At 37.6% G+C, this 23,267-nt stretch overlaps 3 protein-coding genes across 33 annotated transcripts in view; all 3 read left to right on the top strand.

The window, feature by feature from the left end:
* Positions 1 to 23,267, top strand: part of TTN (titin) — a 239,112-nt gene that overhangs the window by 119,832 nt on the left and 96,013 nt on the right. For 26 of the 31 annotated variants that reach the window (XM_077785076.1, XM_077785079.1, XM_077785098.1 and 23 more), the window contains 17 exons: positions 233 to 355; positions 10,871 to 10,966; positions 11,500 to 11,574; positions 12,481 to 12,561; positions 13,524 to 13,628; positions 14,155 to 14,232; positions 14,619 to 14,672; positions 14,995 to 15,078; positions 18,869 to 18,919; positions 19,557 to 19,952; positions 20,138 to 20,413; positions 20,639 to 20,914; positions 21,066 to 21,205; positions 21,670 to 21,796; positions 21,883 to 22,146; positions 22,251 to 22,517; positions 22,650 to 22,913. In XM_077785076.1, coding sequence (XP_077641202.1) covers positions 233 to 355; positions 10,871 to 10,966; positions 11,500 to 11,574; positions 12,481 to 12,561; positions 13,524 to 13,628; positions 14,155 to 14,232; positions 14,619 to 14,672; positions 14,995 to 15,078; positions 18,869 to 18,919; positions 19,557 to 19,952; positions 20,138 to 20,413; positions 20,639 to 20,914; positions 21,066 to 21,205; positions 21,670 to 21,796; positions 21,883 to 22,146; positions 22,251 to 22,517; positions 22,650 to 22,913 — 2,757 coding nt within the window. The remainder of the gene's footprint in view (positions 1 to 232; positions 356 to 10,870; positions 10,967 to 11,499; positions 11,575 to 12,480; positions 12,562 to 13,523; positions 13,629 to 14,154; positions 14,233 to 14,618; positions 14,673 to 14,994; positions 15,079 to 18,868; positions 18,920 to 19,556; positions 19,953 to 20,137; positions 20,414 to 20,638; positions 20,915 to 21,065; positions 21,206 to 21,669; positions 21,797 to 21,882; positions 22,147 to 22,250; positions 22,518 to 22,649; positions 22,914 to 23,267) is intronic. The other 5 variants (XM_077785091.1, XM_077785088.1, XM_077785086.1 and 2 more) reach the window with 3 other exon arrangements.
* LOC144246702 (uncharacterized) lies at positions 381 to 4,714 on the top strand. Its single transcript, XM_077785102.1, has 3 exons — positions 381 to 2,576; positions 3,012 to 3,095; positions 4,498 to 4,714. The coding sequence occupies exons 1-3, from the start codon at positions 974 to 976 to the stop codon at positions 4,611 to 4,613; spliced, it is 1,803 nt and encodes a 600-aa protein (XP_077641228.1). The 5' UTR covers positions 381 to 973; the 3' UTR covers positions 4,614 to 4,714.
* Positions 15,631 to 18,470, top strand: LOC144246701 (uncharacterized). The gene has a single exon (XM_077785101.1). The coding sequence runs from the start codon at positions 16,154 to 16,156 to the stop codon at positions 17,978 to 17,980; it is 1,827 nt and encodes a 608-aa protein (XP_077641227.1). The 5' UTR covers positions 15,631 to 16,153; the 3' UTR covers positions 17,981 to 18,470.

Below are 23,267 nucleotides of genomic sequence, written 5' to 3'. Positions count from 1 at the left end.
TGTAATATATTCATAAGTGTCACAGACTGTGTGCTCTTCTTCCTTTGTGAATAGCTCCCAGTAACAATAGTGCGTGTAAAGCAATATGGAAAAAAAAAAACCAACCAAATGGTTTATAAGGGTGGGCTTTTTTCTAATGCTGTTAGATATTTTATTACTTTGGAGCTGTTATTGTCTTTTAAATTCCTATTCTTCAAATTCCTGAAATTAAAACAAACAAATATCTTTAAAGAACCTGAGGTGCCAAAGAAAGTTGTTCCAGAAAAGAAAATACCTGTGCAAAAAATACAAGAACCTGTGATTGTCCCAGAACCAGAGGCTGCACCTGAAGAACCAGAACTCCCATCAAAGGAAGGTAAATCTCAACACTAATAAAATAACAAAAGTAATGTTCTTTCTCTTGTCTTTAACACTGTAATAATCCAAGCCTCTGTTTCCTGAAATTCTAAATTATGCTGGTTCTATTTATATACATATATGTGTGAGATAGACACACGCGGTTGTTTTTGAAAAACATTGGATGTCTGAATTGCCTGTATGTTATTCTTACTATTATTCTACTTCAGTTCTTCTTACTATTTTTGCATATCCTTGCTACTCTACCTGCTTGGGTTCAAGAAAACCACCACAAGAAAACAAAGTACCCATTCTAGTAGCTAAGACAAGAATTAATCAATTTAATTGAAATACCAGAAGTTCCACCAAGAAAAACTAGATACCATCACCGCTGTTTCTTGAAAGAATCTTCAGCTTATTGCCTGCAGTGCAATTAATATCTTTTGTCCTGTCCATTCTGTTGACAATTATAATGGCTTTTACTTATATCTTAAGTTATATTATTAGTTCATATGTGTACTTCCATATAGGAGCATGAGTTTTGTGAGGTGGAGTGTGTGTATGTACTCTTGAGAGAAAAGCCAAAATGTCCTATATTCATCATTTAAAAAGCCAGTATAAATGATTGATACCTGATATGTTTTTAATATTTTCATCACAACTGTCTTTTATGTTTTATGGTTGGCTTAATTCTGTTATGATTGTCAGTGCAGCTGTTAAATTTAGAACTAATATCTTTTATGTACATAAAGCAACCAAGACAACTTTGCCAGAAAAGAAAGTACGTGTTCCAGTTCCTCAAGAACCAAAGTCCATTGCAGGACAAGCAAAACTAAAGCCTCAAGAGGTGGAACCGCAAGAACCAGAAGTGGCTGGAGTGGCCCGAAAAATAAAGTCTGTAAAGGCAGTTCATAAACTAGAGCATGTTCTGACATCTGAGCAGCCTGAGACTCTTTTGACACACCAAAAATCAGAATCTGTTTTAGCGTCCCAAAAAAGAGAGCATATTGTGGTGCCTGAGAAACCAGAGCTTGTTGTGGTACCTGAGGAACCCAAACCTGATGTGGCATCCCAAAAACTAAAACATGGTGTGATGCCCCCAAAACAGAAGCCCATTGTGGAATCCCAGAAACTTGCACAGGTTGTAGTGCTTGAGAAACAAGAATTTGTTGTGGTACCTGAAGAACCCATGCCTGATGTAGAACCCCAAAAACTAAAACATGGCGTGATGCCCCCAAAACAGAAGCCCATTATGGAATCCCAAAAAGTTGCACATGTTGTAGTGCTTGAGAAACAAGAATTTGTTGTAGTACCTGAAGAACCCATGCCTCATGTAGAACCCCAAAAACTAAAACATGGTGTGATGCCCCCAAAACAGATGTCTGTTGTGGAATCCCAAAAACCAAAGCATGTTGTAGTGCCTGAGAAACCAGAGCTTGTTGTGGTACCTGAGGAACCCAAGCCTGATGTGGCATCCCAGAAACTAAAACATGGCATGATGCTCCCAAAACAGAAGTCTGTTATGGAATCCCAAAAATTTGCACAGGTTGTAGTGCTTGAGAAACAAGAATTTGTTGTGGTACCTGAAAAAACAATGCCTGACTTAGAACCCCAAAAACTAAAATATGGCGTGATGCCACCAAAACAGAAGCCCATTGTGGAATCCCAAAAACTTGCACAGGTTGAAGTTCTTGAGAAAGAAGAATTTATTGTGGTACCTGAGGAACCCAAGCCTCACATGCCACCCCAAAAGTTAAAATATAGTGTGATGCCCCCAGAACAAAAACCAGTTCTGGAATCCCAGAAACCAGAACCATTTTTGGCTCCTGAGGAATATGAGCTCATAGTAGTGTCTGAGTCAGAGACAGTTGAATCAACTCAAAAATCAAAGCGTGTTGTGGTGCCCCCCAAAACAAAACATTTTGTGCAGTCCCAAAAAACAGAATTTGTAGCAGCTGAAGAAACAGACTTTGCTGCAGATTTCCAGAAGTCAATGCATACTGAAGTGTCCAGAAAATCAAAGCCTTTTGTGCCAGAGCCTGTCATGGTGTCTGAAGAACCAGAAACTATTTTAGAACCCCAAAACCTGGAGCCTTCTACACCACTTCCAAAACCAAAGCGTGAAGTGGCATCCAAAGAACCTGAGCTCGTTTTGGCACTGGAGGAACCACCACCAGCCAAGGTGGCTGAAAAGGAACAGCATGTTGCTGCTAAAAAACGAGCAGCTGCGCAGCCTAAAGGTATCTCTTATGCATTGGATCTCTTTTCCTTCCATTGAGTATGTTGTTTCAGTGTTCATCTTAAAGCTTAATACACATAATTAATAGATACTAATATCTTCAAAGAACATGCAATGTTCAAAAAGCTGTCCCAGAAAAGAAAATTTCTCTAGCTGCTCCTGAAAAACCAAAACCTGCATCGGTCAAAGCTATCTGTTATCATGAATATAAGACAATCAGAGTGAATTTTCTTTTAAGTATTATTTTAACCTCTTTTGAGCTGTCTGTCGTTTTTGTTGTGTTTTAAAATATGCTTGCTAAACAAATCATACTGAGTATGAGTGTGTGCTAAATTATTACTTCAAAACATGCCTGTTGTCCTCTGTGTTTCAGTCTTTGTATTTAATACTGAGTGTTCTTGTAACTGTAAAATGAAATGCACTAATATCTTTGAAGTGCCTGAGACAGCTGAGAGGACTGTTCCAGAGAAGAAAGTGCCCCCTGCTCTAGCTAAAAAACCAGAAGCTTCACTTCCTAAAGGTACATGTCACCACTATTGTCATCATAAGAAGGGGTGTTATTTGCTTTTTAGGGTTATTTTTAATTAATCTCAGTTTAAAATGATACTCTGCTATCAAAAATGAGGAAGGGATGTGCCAAATATGAAATGCTGTGCAAGGGTGTGAAATGTTTCCTCAACTTAAACCAACTTTTGTTATACTGGGTTTATGCCATATCAAGCAGATATGATAAACTCCTGTCTACCAAAAAATGCCAAAATCTTAGAGATGTAAGAGAAGGAGTTCATGAACAGTTGTTCATATTATTAGTAGGGATGGCTTCATATATGGTTTGGTGGGACTAGGCAGTGTTATGTTCACAGTTAGATTTGATGATCCTAAAATATTTTTCCAACCTAGATGATTCTATGAGGAAAGACAAAATAGACAGAAACTAAAGGTCTCAGCAGAGAGTAGTAGTTTTAGTACACAGAGCAAAATAATCACAAATATCTCTATGTATCTGTATCACAGAGCAGAATATTTTCTTTAAACTGTTATTTATAATTTGTCTGTATTTTGGTCATACATTAACATTTTTGACAATGGGATTTGCAAACATGTTACTTTGTATAAATAGCATGAAAAAGCTGTAAAGTTACTATGGCATGTAAGACAGTGAGCCTTTAAAAAGGCATTTACAATTGAAATACAAAAAAATTACTGAAGACACACTAAACTGAAGACACAATATATTGATGCAGTGATACATCATTTAATTTCCTTTAGGACTCCCAAGTTCTGGCCAGAGAAAACATTCCCTCTGCCATCAGACTCTCTCCATCTGAAATACAATGACATTCCTCAAGTGAAGTACTACCTAAAAGTGATCATGTAATTATTTAAATAATTGAAATTAATGTAAGAAACAGTTATAAGGAACATCAAGTGATTAGAATGAAAGCCAGGAGATGACAGAGGGGAAAATAGGAAAAGTTAAAGAAGAGAGGAAAATTGCAGATAGCATTAGAAAGGAGAAGTCAACCTGAAGGATAAAAATAGTAATAGTAAAGTGGCAAGTAAAAATATGACAATGACTGCCTAAAGCAGCACAGAACACAGTCATTTATGAAACACGGCCAGTAGACAAAAGCACTAGGATTCCACAGATAAAACTCTGATCATCTGTTACTAAGAAACCAGATACATTTTTTACATTTCCATCCTGACTAAGAGACAAAGACCACACAGAGTTCCCATCTCCTGTGGGATGTCTTGGACAACGTGGTCATTCCACAGGCTGGAAGCAAAGCAGAGCTGATGGCTGAATGTAACCACAGCACTTTCTCAAAAAAGACTGTGTGCAATATCTACGGGTTGCTTTATTGTAACACAGCCATCTGCAGTGCCCACAAAACTAAAATCCACTAATATCTTTGAAGTTCCCAAGGTGCCCAAGAAAGGTGCTCTGGAAGAGCCTACACCTGTAACTGTGCCCAAACAGCCAGAACCAGCAGCAGTTCGAGGTACCTGTGGCTTTGTGCATCAGTCCAAATGAGACTGTCCTTATTGTCTTACCTGTTATTTCTGATGTCTGTTGTTGTTCTGTTCCTTGGTGATTTCCTGAAATTTCTGCCCTGTGGGGTCTGTGTGTGTGAGCCAGTGAGAGAGAGAGGTTGATGCTGGGAGACCACGTTGGTTCTGTTCATGAGTGTATGTCCAGTCTATGTGTCACTGTGCATCCTCCTGTTGTATGCACAGAACTGACTGCTACTAATATCTTTGAAGCACCTGAGGTGCCCCGGAAGGCTGCTCGTGAGGAAAAGCCACCTGTGCCCTCTGCCAAAGCACCAGAGCTTCCAGCACCCAGAGGTACCTGTCTTCATGGATAGCTTAACAAAGAACATACTGAATCTTCTTCTCCTAAGCCTTGTCCTACCCTGGCCTGTCTCTATGCCCTGACTGAGAGTGTCACGGCAGTGTGTGCTGGGACAAGGGTGCTGCTGTGTGGTGTGTGAGGGTTTGAGTGCCTGCTGTGCTGTTCTGTGTCCATGTCGCCCTGGCTGTTGTTCCTACTTGCCATGTCTTCTCATCTATGTAAAATGAACTGCACTAATATCTTTGAAGTGCCTGAGATGCCTGAAGCTGAGGTCCTGGAAGAGGAAGAAGAGGTGGAAGCAGCAGAAGAGGTGGCAGCAGTTGCTGAGCCTGAAGAGCCAGAAGTCTCTCCAGCTGAAGGTATAGGGTGGTGTCCTGAAAGAGCCTGCCATGCCCTGCACATTGCTGCAGTGCTCAGTGTTCTGTGCCCCCTGCATTCTGTGGGGGGGCTGAGAGCAGCATTTTGTATCTCTGTGTGCCTGCCCACTCTGCACTAGAGAGCCATGGGGTTTTCCACAAACCCCCCTGCAATAAGCCCATTCTTAGGCTCTTTGTAGCTTATCCACCAGGAGTGATTGGCCGAAGAGGACATCCTGGTATTCTGTCAAGTGTTCACTTTCCTCCTTTCCTATTTTGCCATCTGCCTGTTTGCTGACCTTAAGCTCAGTCAAGTAAACGAATCTAATTTCTTTTAAGTGCCTGAGGTGATTGAGGCAGAAGAGACAGAAGAGGAGGCGCCAGTGGTCGTTCCCCCAAAACCTGTGGCTGTGCCCAAGAAACCTGTTGCGGTGCCAAAGAAACCAGAACCTCCTCAAGCTAAAGGTATATCTTCTGGAGAGATTTACCTATTAATCAATATTAACTGTATTGATTAATATTTTCATTTGTTATCCCTTCTTTCCTGTAAGATTTGTTGTTTGTCCTTGACCTTTAACCTCTGCTGGACCAATCTTGGTGCATGACTAACCAACCAGTCACTAGAGGATCTCTACAGTGCTTAGAAGTATCTAAACTCTTTGACTGTTATGATTTTTCCTACTAATTTAACTGTGTAATTAAGATGATATAATATCTTTAAAGTGCTCAAGGTGCCCAAGAAAGCTGTCCCACAAGAAAAGATGCCTGTTGCAGTACCCAAACAACCAGAACCACCACCAGTCAAAGGTACAGGTCACTATCATCATTAGAAAAATATTCATGTTCTTCTGGACTTGTGATCAGATATAAGTGCCTAAGATATATGAAGTGCAAGGTGGAGTGTCAAAAATGTGGCATAAAAGCTAGATTTAATTCCTTGAAAATATATCTCTAGTGTACTGAATTTTTAGTGAAGTTTAAGCATTAACATTGCGGACTGTTTAGTTTAAACAGAATAGCATGCTTTTCTGAAGAGCCTGAAAATAAGTCTTTAGCTGTAAAAAACAAAATATTGCATCCCTTTAGCTTCTAACAGATGGCAACAACAAGGTTCTCTCTACCTCTTTAAAAGTAAGATAATGCCAAGGTACACGAGGAATTTTAGCTAGCAAATGATTGGATATATCTAGTGATTATCTTATTAAGATATTAATAGAACCAATAATGGAAGAGAGAAGTACAAAAAGGATATCTATTTCTACAGTAGAATTAAAATTAAAGGAACTGTGGAACATAGAAAGTTAAGAGGAGTTATAAAGAATGGAAATAATTGATAGGGAAAAAAAATATGGTGATGATAAATCAAATGCTATTTCCTAAAAAAATAATGTTAAAATGACAAAGTAGTCATGAATTATATTGGATGATACACAAACACACTAGGATTCCACATATAGATCTCTGATCATCTGTTACTAAGAAACCAGATACATTTTTTGCATTTCCATCCTGACTAAGAGACACAGACCACACAGAGTTCCCATCTCCTGTGGGATGTCTTGGACAACGTGGTCATTCCACAGGCTGGAAGCAAAGCAGAGCTGATGGCTGAATGTAACCACAGCACTTTCTCAAAAAAGACTGTGTGCAATATCTACGGGTTGCTTTATTGTAACACAGCCATCTGCAGTGCCCACAAAACTAAAATCCACTAATATCTTTGAAGTTCCCAAGGTGCCCAAGAAAGGTGCTCTGGAAGAGCCTACACCTGTAACTGTGCCCAAACAGCCAGAACCAGCAGCAGTTCGAGGTACCTGTGGCTTTGTGCATCAGTCCAAATGAGACTGTCCTTATTGTCTTACCTGTTATTTCTGATGTCTGTTGTTGTTCTGTTCCTTGGTGATCTCCTGAACTTTCCACATTCCGTGTATCAGTTAGGAATTTGAAAATCCAGCATTTTTGTAAACAACTCAAAATATGTTTTGCTCTTATTATATGGGTGTCATATCCTGAATTGGTAGATATTAAAACTTTGTATTTTAGCAATTAATCGTAAGTTTTTATCTTGTCACCCAAATTTGCTATCACAAATAGACAAGAGTCTGCATGACTTTTCTGGCAGACTCAGGTAATGTATATAATAGACATAAATATTTTGAAATGAAAACTCAGCTTTTACTCAGCAGTGCTCAAGTGCAATAAGAAGTGACAGTATAGAAAGAAGTGATAGTAAAGAAATTGCTGACACTTTTAGGGTTCATTATAAAAAAGAATATTTATAAAATCCATTGCACTGTACAGGCTGTGGAAGTTGCCACTGTGAAATGAAAGTTGAAGCAAGACAGGTACTTGGGATAAGAAAATCAGTCAAAAAAAAAAAAAAAAAAAAAAAAAAAAAAAAAAAAAGAAAGAAAAAGAGAGAAAAGCATAACCAAAGAATGGATTTACAGAAGGACAAAATTAGAGAAAAATTGAGAAAAACTGTCATCCTCATCCTGTCTGTGCCCAAAATGCTGAGTGTAAAGCACCAGCAGATTCATGAGGAATGGTAACAGATAAGACATGGACTGAGATTGCTCCCAGAGAAAAGACAGATCCCAGCAGGGCTGAGAATTAAAGGCTCTCCTCCAATGGAGGAAAGGCTTCTAAGTACCCTAATTCACACCTCACCCTCAAGCCCATGCATAGCAAGCAGTCCTCTCTCAGAGCCTACCTGGCCTCACTACTCTGTGCCTGTGCCCTGCCCTGTGGGGTCTGTGTGTGTGAGCCAGTGAGAGAGAGAGGTTGATGCTGGGAGACCACGTTGGTTCTGTTCATTAGTGTATCTCCAGTCTATGTGTCACTGTGCATCCTCCTGTTGTATGCACAGAACTGACTGCTACTAATATCTTTGAAGCACCTGAGGTGCCCCGGAAGGCTGCTCATGAGGAAAAGCCACCTGTGCCCTCTGCCAAAGCACCAGAGCTTCCAGCACCCAGAGGTACCTGTCTTCATGGATAGCTTAACAAAGAACATACTGAATCTTCTTCTCCTAAGCCTTGTCCTACCCTGGCCTGTCTCTATGCCCTGACTGAGAGTGTCACGGCAGTGTGTGCTGGGACAAGGGTGCTGCTGTGTGGTGTGTGAGGGTTTGAGTGCCTGCTGTGCTGTTCTGTGTCCGTGTCGCCCTGGCTGTTGTTCCTACTTGCCATGTCTTCTCATCTATGTAAAATGAACTGCACTAATATCTTTGAAGTGCCTGAGATGCCTGAAGCTGAGGTCCTGGAAGAGGAAGAAGAGGTGGAAGCAGCAGAAGAGGTGGCAGCAGTTGCTGAGCCTGAAGAGCCGGAAGTCTCTCCAGCTGAAGGTATAGGGTGGTGTCCTGAAAGAGCCTGCCATGCCCTGCACATTGCTGCAGTGCTCAGTGTTCTGTGCCCCCTGCACTCTGTGGGAGGGCTGAGAGCAGCATTTTGTCATTTTCTCTGTGTGCATGATGTTAAGCTCAGTCAAGTAAACAGATCTAATATCTTTAAAGTCCCTGAGGTGATTGAAGAGGAAGAGGCAGAAGAGGAGGTGCCACTGGTTATTCCTCAAAAGCCTGTGGCTGTGCCAAAGAAGCCTGTGGCTGTGCCCAAGAAACCTGTGGCTGTGCCAAAGAAATCTGTGGTTGTACCCAAGAAACCAGAGCCTGTTGGTGTGCCAAAAGTACCAGAACCCATGCCTGTCCTTAGAAAACATAAAGTTCCTTCAGTTAAAGGTACATACATCAGTGACTGAGCATCTCCTTATCTGTCTTCTCTGAATACCTTTTCCTTTCTTTCACTGATGTATACATTGCCAGATTAATGATCTGCTGCTTAAATTTATTATTCTTCATGTTTTGTATGCCCTCCTCTTTTTAGTCATTGCACTTTTCAGTGTTATTTGTATATATGTGTCTTAATATTCGCAAAAATTAAAATTTACTAATATCTTTAAAGAAACTGAAGTTCAAGAGAGAACTGTCCCAGAAGAGAAAGTGCTTCTTACAACACCTAAAAAGTCACAATTAGAAAAACCAGAGCTTCCTCCAACCAAAGGTACATATTGCCAGGAGGCACCTCCTGTGAATAAATGTTTTCTATACTCTCTCTTTTCTTTATTCATATCTGAGTCTATAAAATTTATCAGTTGAATGTAGCCTACCTTGAGAAAGACTAGAGTGCAGTCTTTCATGGTTATGGCCACTGTTACTGTGATTTTGTGTGTACTAGATGTCTTTGTCTTTTTATGTTTCATATGTGCATTTATATACACAAAAATAAAAGAAACTTAATATTTAATTAATATTTCTTTAAGTGTCTGAGGTGCCCAAGAAGCCCGTCTCAGAGGAGAAAGTGCCTGTTACTATTCCTAAAACACCTGAATCGCTACCAAGTGAAGGTTTGTGTCACCATAGATTTTACTCTTAAGAACAATCCTTTGTCCTGTTCTTCTGAGTATAAGCTTTAAAGTACATATTTTCCTTTTTCTCCCATTGTGATGTTTGTAAATTGTTCACTTCATATTTTAGATTATACTAGTCATTATTTCTTGTGTCTGTTAGTATATCTTCATATTTGGAAGTAAAATATATGCTCCTGCACAGGTTATGTCTCTTTTTAAGATAATATTAAATTCCCACTAAATTGGAGTCTCTCAAAAGTTAGTATTTATGCTGCTGTTATAATCCTGAATTAATTGAGAGCATTGACATTTTTATTCTTTCCTGTTACAACGACTCATCAACAAATTTAATGTTTAATTTATATTGTATACATAAAAAATTCTGTCCTTCACACAATCTTCACTTATGCTTAGAAAGAAAGTAGCTTTCAAAATCTTGCATTAACTGCAAAAGTAACAGATACCGAATGATTTGTTATCCTAACATGTATTTGTCTCTGTCTGTTGAAGTAGATTTGCTTTTAGTTATATCTGTATAACTGTTCACGTGAAGCAATCTTATAATTGAAAACTTACACCAGTTGTCAATATTCTTTAAAGAATATGAAATCATAAAGGAGATTGAGCCTGAAGAAGCAGAAGAAATTCCAGTTGTAGAAGTTGAAGAAGCTTTACCAGTTGAAGGTATACAAAGTACTTCCCTAGAGGCTGCCACACACCTTTCTTTCATCATCATCATCTGCAGATTTTTCTTGCTTTCTCATTTTTCACACATGTGCCTGTGTCTTGTAGGTCATCTCTACATTGTAGATCTTTCTTTGATTCTTCCATTGTTTTGTTCTGGAAATTATTTCTGATCATTTAACTCTAAGTACAACCTGAAGATTATTTGAAATGCTTTCATTTTGTTTCTTGTCCACAAGAGTCTTCCTATCATTTAGTTTTCTACTTTTCTTCTCAAATTATTAACATGCTTTTTTAAAGTCAGCTTGGGTATTTCTATTACATGCATGAAGCAGTAACCTAAGGCTCTTTCATGCTCCCATTTAACTCAATGACATTTTTTCACTGACTTCACTGAAAATGGAAGGTGGTGGTCTTTAGGTTTGTACATTACTCTTCTTATAACCACCATCATAGGAAATTTATTCTAAATCTACCTAATGTTATTTAAAGTGCCACAGCCTGAAAAGAAGATCCCTGAAAAGCGAAAACCACCACCGCCACCTGCTCCAACAGAAGATATAAAACTGGCAAAAGATCTGCTTAAAGGTATAATCATCTGAAGCCGTAATAATGGTGGAAACTCAGTCTTTTTAAAGTTTACTGATGAACCTTGAAAAGCATGCTTTTAGATTATAATTTTATGGGTTTTTTATTTCTTTTCTAATATACTATATTTTAATGATGCGCCTCACTAATGCTCAGTCCATTATGATTTTTTACCAGCATTTACATGGGTTCTTTTCAATAATTACAGAAAAAAAATATTAAAACCATTTTAATCTAGTTAACACATTCTTCTACCCTTAACACAATTCTTCTCTCTTTAACATATTCTTAGAAATGAAAAGAATCCCCAGCAATAATTTGCTGTTGTTATGTGATCACAGGTTTCAGATCAATTGTGCTTCCTGCAGACCATCTGACTTTTTCTAAACAGTTAATCAGCAAGGATCTTAGCTTTGCAGCTTTTGTCCTTCTTTTACAGCAATACTATTAATGAAGTGTTCGGATTTTTTAGAAAACTCCTTTCTTTTTGTAGTCTAATATGCTTTGTAAAATTCAAATCATTTTCTTTAAAGCTCCTGAGGCAAGGAAGAAAGCTGTGGTTGCAAAATCTGGTGAGCCTGCGAAATTGGAACCTCCACCTGCTAAAGGTACCTAGCTAACATAAGAATCTAGCTTAGAATAAACCTCTCACGACCCCAAACGTTGTAGTTCTCAGTATCTTCTTCTTTAATTTGCTCAAATATATCAAAACACTGTCTATGTTAGATTATTCAACATGCACCCCCATCTTCGGCATATATGTTTGTGTTATATCTATGTCCACTTTAATTGTATATCCTGCAATCCATGAGATGTAAGAGACAGAAACACGGAAGAGTGAGAGAATTTTTATTCATTTTATCACTTGTGTAGGTGCTCGCTTTGGTTTTCTGCTTAGCTAGAAAAAAAATAAAAATACTCTTTAAATGTATACACCATTGTTTCAACATACTTAGTTTATTATTTTTATGAAATGTAATTAATTTTTGTGAGAGAACACTTTCTAGAGAAGGGAATGAATAATGTATCGAGCAAGCCACTTCACAGGTATGCCATTATATTATTCATATGTACTGGAGTTGATGATAAGCTAAGCAGCTAAGCAGTAGACATTCCTTCTTAACACTGTTCCAAGTTTAGAGATTAAAGTGGATCCTTATGAATAGACAGACAGCTCTTATGAATAGATACATAACATAAGCCTGTAGTGAAAGAGGACAAGGAAATAAAAATGTTGTGATAATGATTGTTCTTGAATGCATAACCTTTATAATTTTCTTAAACCATACTTCTCTTCTGTTGATTTGTATGAAAACTTTCTCTTCATACATAAACTTAGATGACAGATGCATGCAAATTATATAGAAAATATATTAAAAGTATTGGCTTCAATAGCAACAGTTTAACAGTTAGTGGACTAGTGTTTGATTTGTGTGTTTGGACATGCTAGTTGTTGGTTAACTCTTACTGCTGTTATGAGCCTGTAATAAAATCTGGAATAATATTCTTTTAAGTGCCTGGACTTGTAAAGAAACCTCGCAAAGTAATTCCTGAGCCTACTCCCCCACCAAAAGAAGAAGTTGTTTTGAAAAGAGGTATAGTAACTTGGCTCTGTTTTAAAAACCCAGCATTTAAACATTCATCAGCATAATCCCCTAAGTAAAATTGTTTTGTGTATGTGGTAAGGAACGTTACATGATCAAATACCATCTGATGTCTCTTTCTTGGGAAAAGCAGTTGTAGGTGCAGGGAGGAAGGGAAGGTAGCCTGAAAGTCTCTCAGATGCAAAGGATCTGTAATGAAAACTGAGCAGAACGATGAAAATCTAGTTCCCCATCTCTTTCTGTTCTGTTTTCCTTATCTCTTTATGTTAGAGTTGAGTCTTCCACTGCCCACAGTGTAAATGTTATTAAAGTTACATGTGTAGTCTATGTATTCTCTTCTGTGGTTTTCTTAGAAGTACCACACAGATCACAGAACCTCACAGTACTATTGGACATCAGTCCCATTTCCTGCAAAGTCTGGGACATTCTGAATCATTTTTGTGCTCAACTGTTGATTAGAAAAATTAAGCATTAATTCCAATTCTCTTTGAAATACCACAGAGGGATGATTCATGCTTGTGTACCTTGTACCTTCAAATTTCAGACAACATTATAAAATGTAATATTCCATTTCTCAGATGACAGTGTCATTACATACTCAAGACAGAGAACTGAGACGACAAAACCAAGTGAAATCAATAAAGTGGAAAACGGGCACTATATAAATTTGAGCTCTCCAAATACAGTACTTGAGGATTTACACTGAAATTACACTTAAAAAAACATTAAAATCTTTCTTCTCAAATGGAATGCTCTTAATAAAAATGTCTTTTTTCTTAGATGACTTGAATTTTAAATTACTTTGAATAGTATCTTGAATAGTTACACAAATCTTCCATTTCTGTTGAGCTATATATTTTATTTTCCTGTTTCTTTATGATTGATGTTTTTAATTGTTGTCTTGTTCACTGTTTGCCTGTGCTTTAAAAACTGAGATTTCTTTTCCTTTGAAGTTCTTAAAAAGAAACCAGAAGAGGAAGAACCTAAACCAGAAAAAGAGCCTAAACCAGAAGTTAAACCAGTACCTACACCAGTAGAAAAAATTAAGAAACCTGAAGGTACTAGATTACTATCAAATATATTTATTGAAATATATTTGTTTTTAAAAATCCCACTATTGAGTAGTGCTTTCTTAAGTTCAGGAATGAAACTGGTGTCTTAAAAGATAGCTTGCATTGGCTTAATTGTGCAGTTTAAGTCTTGCCTGGATGGACAACCTAGTTTGGCATTCACATTTGGGTTTGCATTCTGTATTTTGGGATTGTTTCTCAATCTTCATTGTGTATAGGAAAGAGCTTCACAAATATTTTATATAATACGGGTAAAAACATGACTACAGCAAAACACTTAAAGCATTCTTTTAGGTAATATTTTACAAATATGTGTCTTCTTACCCATTTATAATTTCTAATTTATTAAAATCTTACTCCAGTTTAGGAAAAATATATGTTCCTAAACCTTATGAACATCTGAAACTGTTTACATGTAAAAACAATGAAAGCTTTTAAATACATTTGAGGGTATTCTATATAGGGATTTAAGGTGTTTTAATGTATCTTACAAAATAAAAATATTATTTTAAAGTCCCAGAAGTTCCTACGAAGAAAACTGAGATACCTGCCATAAAAAAAGAGGAGAAGCTTGTGCCTGAACCACCAAAAGGTACAGACATGTGGTGCTCTTTTTCCTTATTGCAACAACTAAACAATATTCACTGCTGGATATCATGCTATATTAACATAATGCATTACTGTCCTCCAGTCTGTCATGACCACTGTGTCCTCATTAACCATTTTGCAGTCTTCTGGATTTCTTGTTGTCTTTATTCTTCAATGCTTGAAAAAATCATCTTTTTTCCATTGTTTGCAATCTTCATGAGAGTTAATCTCACAGTAATTTCTTGCTTTTTAGCCAAATAAAATAGAAACCAATAAATTCTGTCTTCATTTGGCTCTCTCTGTGTTGTTGCTCCTAACTTCTAATGCTCAATGTGATTGCAAAAAAAATGTAAACTAACCTACTTGTAATTTCTGTGTTTGAAATGGCAGAAACTAAGCAAGCATCTGTCCCAGTTCCTGGGCCTGAACCTAAACCTGTAGTAGGTAAGAATTCTTTAGTTGTAAATACCGGTGAAGCCTTTCTCGTGTGTCTAGTATTTTGCATCAGGGATTTCTTGCTAAAAGGACATTCATAGAATCACAAAATACCAGGTTGGAAGGTGACTTCAAGGGTAATCTAGTCCAACCTTTCTTGGCAAAAGCACAGTTTCAACAAGATAACTCACCACCTTGTGCAGCAGATTATAAAAGTGTCCACACAAAGGCCTTTAGAATTAAGAAGACTAAAATTTCCCTACCATCTACAAAACATTTTAAAGAATATCATACTAAAAATAATGTATTAAAACTTTTTTTCCCCATACAGCTCTAAAATCTCCAAAACCAGCTGAAGAACCGGCACCCACTGTTACTGCTCCAGTGACAGCTCCAGTTGTTGGAAAGAAAGCAGGTATTTATGTGTATTCTATGCTATTTAGAGGGGTTTTCTCTGACATACCTAAATACCTTCAGTATAAAAAGAGGGAACAGCTGTACAATAACTCATTCACTACAGGAAGATTTGAGATACTGTTCAAGCATCTTGTTATGCTGGGTGCTGTCACCTAATTTAAAACAAAAACATCACTGATATACTGTGGAGACCAATCTGTGCTCTTTTGTCTGGATGGTGATACGTGTGTCTTTATTTGTTGTCCTACTATGAAATTTGCGTATTCTGTTGTTTTCTTGATGCTCCTATTGTCCTGATACATGTTTTGTGAATTGCATCTTGTATTTTCTGTATAGACAAAGAGAAGCTACACGTTTCTAAATAATTGTTTCATTGTTTGGTTTCCTGCTTTTGATTTGTCATTGAAGCCGTGAGAAAAACTGACAGTAATGTTGAAGAATTAGAGTATTGCTATTTCTATCTGCTATGCTCAGGACCCCGGAACAAAGCGTGCTGTGAAAAAAAAAAAGAGCTGGGATGGTTCCATTTCCTCTGAAATACTCTGAGCCTGTGCTCCACCAGCAGAGCTGATGTCTGTTCTTTTTGGCCACTATTCAAAGGGCCTCATGGTGCAGTAGAGCTCAGATCTTGGGCATTTGAGAAGCCAAATCATTAATATCTCTTAGCCATTGATCTGATGATGTAGTCTTCAGTAACACAATTAACCTATTTTATGTCAGTGACCAGATAGCTGCTGTTTTCCGCTGTTTTTAACCTACACTGGATTTAAATTGGCAATCTAATGAGACACTACTAAGAGTAGTTTACTTAGGTTTTCTGTTCATGTGTACTGTTCTTACCTTTCTTTTGTGGTTATGTTGTAACCTGTTCTTACCTGTCTTTTGTGGTTATGTTGTGTAGAGAAAAACTGTTCTATGTTCATTTTATTTCAGGTATAGCTGTCTTAAATTTGTCTTAAATATATTGTTCCTGATTCTTATTCTTATGGATTTTTACTATCTAAATTACCTATGAAACCTTTGTAGCTGCAGAAAAGCCTGATGCACCATCTGTACTAAAACATAGAGGTAAAATGCCCTCAGTGGAAGAAGAAAAGCCTGAGTCAATTGTGTTGAAGAAGATTTCAGTTGAAAAAAGCTTGCATGTAAAAGAGAAAGTAAGTCCTAAGGAGACAGTTCCAGCCATACAGCCATATGAGTATAAAATCTCACTGGAAACAGCTGGTGCAATACTGAATTCAGAGACAGATGAGCAGGAGAAAGTATCTCTTAAATATTTTGTCCTGGCTTCTGAAGAAGAGGAACTAGAAATGACACCTGTAGTTTCAGGAAAGACTACCCTTACAGGTGAGAAATTAAAAGTTGAAATGGATTATATTACTTACACAAAGGAGGAACTACCACTACCTGATGAGGAAGTGAAATTGATTTCTATAACATCTGAACATGTGGAAAGAGATTCTGGAGAACAAAAGGAGGATGAAATTAAATTGCTTGTTCATAGGGAAGATACCATAGAGAAGGGCTCTGAAAAGTTTAGTGTTCTTCATGAAGGAAAGATTCCTGACCATGGAAAAGAAGAAATTGAATCAACTTGTATACCTAAACCCAGAAAGCCAGATCAGCCCAAGGACCTGAAAGGACTTACAGGAAAAGAGAAAAAATCAAAAAAAAGTCTGCAACCTGAAAAATTTCACATTAAGGATAAAACATCATTTGTACAGGATATCATAGAGGCAGACATAGCTGAAACTCCTCAGCTTAGTGATGAAAAGGAGAGAGGAGGTTTTACTCCTGAGAAATATGAAGTTCCTCTTGAAGAATCCATGAAGGGACATGGCATACAAAGTAAAATTCAGAGGCTGAAGAAATCTGGTAGCACAGTACCTGAAATTCCTATAGGTAAGATTCATAACAAAGAAGCAAAGAAAATAGAAGATATTCAAGATGATGAGACAGGTAAGAATCTGGATTTTACGTCTCCAGAAATACATTCCTTAGACCTGTCTGAGGAGGCTCAGCCAGGATTGAGAAAAGATGTTAACCTAGAATACCCCATTGAAGATGAGGAGGTTCCTGGAGAAAAACCTCACACAATCTTTAAACCATCTGTTCTTAAGTCAGAAGTAGTAGAAATGAAAGCAAGAGAAAAATACTCTACAGAGAAAGAAGCTCATTATGAGGAGGGTTTAGGACAATTGTTGACTAAGAAAGCACTCTTAAGTGATAAAAAGGCAGGCAAGAAGATTTTACCAGAGAAGGAAGAAAAAACTGTCTTCAGCAGCGACTTAAAGAAAGGCAAAATTAGGCAGTCAAATGCCCCTGAAAGTCTGCCTGTGGAAAAAGAATTTGACACTGTGATTACAGGAGGAATGGAAAGTGAAGTTCCCACAGGAGAACATGAAAAGGGAATCATACCTGAGTCAGTAAAGAAAGTTGCTATTCAGCCCCCTCAAAGTCAAGATGAAAAACAAATTCAAGAAGTTCATACCATTCAGGACGAACATAAAGAAACTCTGGCTGACAAAAGCAGAAAAGTTAAAATTGAAGAAAAGCAATCTACAGAAGGTATATCAGATGAAAAAACATCACCTGAACATGGCATTGGAAAAAGCACATCTGGTACCATGAAAAAAGAGAAGGGAAAGCTCATAGATAAAGTATCATCAAGCAAAGGGATTCTTGAAATTGAAGATACTTATTCCTCAAGTATAGGTAAGGTAATAACTTCAAAGAAAGCAGAAGGAGAGAAAGAATACCAGAAATCAGAACCTGCTCACCTGACTGAGCAGGCTTCTAGAATTTTGAGTGAAAATAAGAATTTGGATGCACCTGGAGAATCACATGAAGTTCTGGATGTTCCAGCAAAATCTCATGCAAAGCGAGGTGAGGAAGACTGATGCCAAATTCTTCCATGAAGTGCTTGTACCATTTGCTTCAGGAGACTGCCACCTGCCACTGTGTTTTAGTAACACCATTTGCTATTCCATCAAGTCTGTCAGCTGGCTTTACTGGCATTCAGCCACTCTTCACGTTTGTCCTACCTGTACACACAGCTGTGTGATCACTGTTCATTGTCTGTCTTATACTTCTCTGAAACTTCATAAATCATTCTATGTGCCATTGTCTTCTCAGGAAAACTCACATGTTTTTTTCTAGTATTCATTTTTCCATCCACTGCAACAAAATCTGTCCTGCATTTCATTCATATCATTCTCCCGTTAAAAGTACCTTTTACATTTCCCTTCACAAAAGTAACAAGAGGCCTCACAGCACAGGTAATATTTTCAAAAGTCTGTGATGATTCATCGCAAATTAGGTTACTAAAAGGACATCCCTCACTTGTAAAATACCGCATTGTCCTGAAACATATATTTAATTTACACATTTTATATTTTTGTGGTGTTCATTAGTAAAAGTGTGTGGGTTTTTGAAAAAAAAGACAACCTCATATAATTTTAATAGGAACATAAAGTATTTTGTCAAGGAATGACAAAATTTTACAAATTAATGGGCAGGACAAGGAAATAGGAGCTTTTAAGCTTTTAAGCAATTAGGCTCTACTGCTGAATAAGTCATTCCTATACTTCATGATATTGAACTTACTATCAAGATATAGACAGTATACATTCTATAAAAATAGAGATATGTTTATATATTTTCCTCCCCTTTTACATGTAGGTAACTAAAAGAAGAAAAAATCTTATATATAAAGTAAATAATTGACTTAGTTTTAGTAAGTATGTTTATTTAACTACATTTCTAATAATCTTGCTGTTCTACTTCAGAGGCCAAGCCACCAAAAGAAGAATCTCCGAAGGGTATCAGTCCAGTCAAAGGTAGGATATTACAAGCAATACCTTGTCATGGTCTAACACTAGCTGGCAATCAGGCCCCAAACAGCAACTCACTCACTCCCCTATGGTGGGAAGGAGGGAAGAATAAGAAGTGTAAAAGTGAGAAAACTCATAGGTTGAGCAAAAGCAGAGTACACAAAGAAAGATAGATAAGGAATTCACTTACAATTTCCCATGAGCAGGGGTGTGTTCACCCGTATGCAGGACAGCAGGATGCCCTTCCATCCCTTGAAGGGCACTCTGAATGCCCCCCTCTTCCCCCAACTTCTTCTTTCCCCTGGTTTACATACTAAGCATAACACCATATGGTGTAGGATATCACTTTGGTCAGTTGGGATCAGCTTTCCTGGCTGTATCACTTCCCAATTTCTTGTGAACTCCCAGCCTTCTCAGTGGTGGGGCTGTATGAGAAGCAGAAAAGGCCTTGGCTCTGCAAGAGCCTCTCAGCAATCACAAAAATATCTCTGTATTATTAAGACTGCTTTCAACACAAATCCAAAACATAGCCTCATACAAGCTACTTAGAACACGGTTAAATCTCCCCCACAAAATCAGCACAGCCTACAACAAGAAGCAATTAATCAGGATTAATTTATTCATTTCCGAATCTGAATTACAGCCAAGAAGACACCTTCACCTGCAGATGCAGAAAGAAGGAAACTCAGGCCAGGTAGCGGTGGTGAAAAACCTCCTGAAGAGCCTCCATTTACTTACCAACTCAAGGCTGTACCACTGAAGTTTGTCAAGGAGATGAAAGATATAGTGCTAAAAGAAGCTGAGTCTGTTGGGTCTTCTGCAATCTTTGAAGTCCTTATTTCACCATCCACTGCAATTACCAGCTGGATGAAAGATGGAAGCAACATCCGAGAGAGCCCAAAACACAAGTTTATTGCTGATGGCAAAGATAGGAAGTTGCATATTATTGATGTCCAGCTGTCTGATGCTGGTGAATATACTTGTGTATTACGACTGGGGAACAAAGAGAAGACCTCTACAGCCAAACTTATTGTTGAAGGTATTCCCTGTTTCAAATTTATCAATAAGCTAGCCACTCCTCAAACTAGAACTGGTGCTTTGTAATTTTACAGTAGTTGGTAGATGTATCCTTTTTTTTCCCTCAATCACTCACATATAAGGTATTTATGCACCACATGTTCTATATCTAAAGGAGAAAAATCAAAATAATTTTTTTTCCCACAGAACTCCCAGTGCGGTTTGTGAAAACCCTTGAAGAAGAAGTGACTGTCATTAAAACTCAGCCACTGTACTTAACATGTGAACTTAACAAAGAAAGAAATGTGGTCTGGAGAAAGGATGGTAAAATCATCAAAGCCAAGCCTGGGAAATTTGCTCTGGGTGTTATTGGTTTGTCACATTCCCTCACAGTCACTGATTCAGATGATGCTGATGCTGGCACTTACACTGTTACTGTGGAAGACTCTGAACTATCATGCTCATCTTGTGTTAAGGTAGTAGGTAAGCAATTAAAATCATGGGTTTTTTCTCTCTAGGATATTTGGGCTGCTTTTAAAAATGAAAACCTTTTCTCATTGTCTTACAGTATAAGTGGACAGATAAGATTTTTACAGCTATTAAAAGCATGTCGTAGTACAAAATCTCTTAGTTCTTCTTTTTTATGACATGTCTATTTGTAATAAAAGTCTGCTAAGCTGTTTTCTTGTGTAACATTTTGTCATGCAGAAATTATAAGGGACTGGTTAGTAAAACCCATAAGAGACCAGCATGTTAAACCAAAAGGAACAGCTACTTTCAGCTGTGACATTGTCAAGGATACACCAAACATTAAATGGTTCAAAGGAGATGAGGAAATCCCTGCTGAACCCACTGACAAGACAGAAATCTTGAAAGAAGGAAATAAAATTTTCCTGAAAATCAAGAATGCTGGTCCTGCTGATATTGGAGAATATGCAGTGGAAGTGGAAGGTCGCAGATACCCAGCTAAACTGACCCTTGGTGGTAAGGAAGCTTTTATTTGGATTATATTTAATCAGCATGTAGGCCAGTGTTGAAAAATATCCAAACAAACAAACATGAAAGATAACCTTCCTTAATTATTAAGTTCTATCAAAACTCGATCTAATCATGTGTGTTTATTTGTGTATTGTAGAACGTGAAGTTGAGCTTTTGAAGCCATTAGAGGATGTTACAGTTTATGAGAAGGAAACAGCAAGCTTTGATACAGAAATATCTGAAGATGATATTCCTGGTGAATGGAAGCTGAAAGGAGAAATCCTGAGACCTTCACCTGTAAGCATCTTTGAATTTTGAAACAATTTCTTTCAATTAAATACTGTGAACAGGTTCCTTGAATCTTTATGTTAAGACATGTCATTGCTACTCAGTCCAGAATATATGATTAAAACAACTAATTCTCTAAGTAAGGATTATACTTTATAAAAGCTAAGTTTTGAAGGCCTTCATTTTCTTAAGGTATTACAGCACATAATTCAAGCAATAATAGAAATATCCTACATACATTATGGGAATAATTCTGACATTCTGAAGAAGTGTGGAATGCTGAAGCAATGTACTGTGTATTTTAATTACTGAGTCAAAGTATTAACTTTCCTTGAAAAGCAATTTTATTCTTCCTACCTGACTCTTTACCGTGCATACAATGTTTATGAAAATCCCTTTAATAAAATCATGCAGCAGCAAGGCATTAGCATTACATTGGTATTTGTATTTAACAAAGTCTGTCATCTCTCCAGACATGTGAAATCAAAGCTGAAGGGGGAAAACGCTTCCTAACCTTACACAAAGTCAAGTTAGAGCAAGCTGGCGAAGTCCTTTACCAGGCCCTGAACGCCGTCACTACAGCTATCCTGACAGTGAAAGGTACGCTGTCCCTCGGAGCGTGACCCCAGCTTAGACAGAGTTCACATGGAGCACGTTACAAATGATGTGTTACCTTTTGCTTCCAGAAATCGAATTGGACTTTGCTGTGCCCCTAAAAGATGTCACTGTTCCTGAGAAGCGCCAAGCAAGGTTTGAATGTGTCCTTACCAGAGAGGCCAATGTTATATGGTCGAAGGGCACTGATATACTCAAGATTGGAGAAAAATTTGACATCATTGCTGATGGAAAGAAGCACATTCTTGTTATCAATGATTCACAGTTTGATGATGAGGGAGAATATACTGCTGAAGTTGATGGCAAAAAGAGCACAGCAAGACTGTTTGTGGAAGGCAAGTGTTTTCTCATGAACAAAAGAACAAAAATAAAAGATAAATATGTCTTGCAGGACTACATTAGCCTTTTTTCTGATTGTATTTATGTGTCTACATTACAGGTGTGAGGCTGAAGTTCATATCACCTCTACAGGATCAAACAGTGAAAGAGGGGGAAACAGCTCACTTTCAGTTTGAGCTTTCTCATGAAGACATGCCTGTGAAATGGTTCAAAAATGACAAGAGACTTCACACAAGCAGAACAGTTTTAATTACTTCAGAAGGCAAAGTTCATAAACTAGAAATGAGAGAAGTAACACTTGATGATATCTCAGAAATAAAGGCTGTAGTCAAGGACATGAACACACAAGCCAACCTGAAAGTCTTAGGTAATTACATAAATAATCTAAAACCTGCTATAGAATAAATATCAACCATTTTTATAAGTAGAAAGTGACAAAATATTGACCTCTTAGTATATTTGTATAACTAATTTTTCTTATCCACTGTGGCTTTTGTAGAGGCTGATCCATATTTCACTGTGAAATTACAAGACTACAGTGCTGTAGAGAAAGATGATATTACTCTGGAGTGTGAACTTAGCAAAGATGTGCCAGTAAAATGGTACAAGGACGGTGAAGAACTAATAGCTTCCAACAGAATTTCCATAAAAACAGATGGCTTGCGCCGTATCCTGAAGATCAAGAAGGCTGCAGAGAGTGACAAAGGTGTTTATGAGTGTGACTGTGGAACCGACAAGACAAGTGCCAATATCAGCGTTGAGTGTAAGTAATCATGTCTTCACTAAAGGAAAGGAGCGAAGCGTTTGTGAACTGGTGTAGACAGACAGACACTCTGCAGAGAGCAAGACCCAAAATGGATCTGTGAAAAGGATGCTGTTATGATGAATGGCTGAAATACCTAGATTTGAGGTTATTAAAAGTGATTGCAAGAGATAATATATTTGACAATTACTGGAGAGAGTTACTCTCTCTGTCCAGTTACCATCAGGAAATAAAAACAGTTTAGTTCACTCTAACACATATCTGGGTTAATTATTAGGAAAAATATTCTTACCAAAAATAACTAAATTTCAGACATAGAAGACTGTTGTAGACTGCCAACTTGTGGCTTTTTAA

Source organism: Lonchura striata, chromosome 8 (assembly GCF_046129695.1).
Source record: "Lonchura striata isolate bLonStr1 chromosome 8, bLonStr1.mat, whole genome shotgun sequence".
Taxonomy (NCBI): domain Eukaryota; kingdom Metazoa; phylum Chordata; class Aves; order Passeriformes; family Estrildidae; genus Lonchura; species Lonchura striata.
The sequence above is the reverse complement of the archived record's forward strand: the minus strand, read 5'-3'. Positions and strand labels throughout refer to the sequence as shown.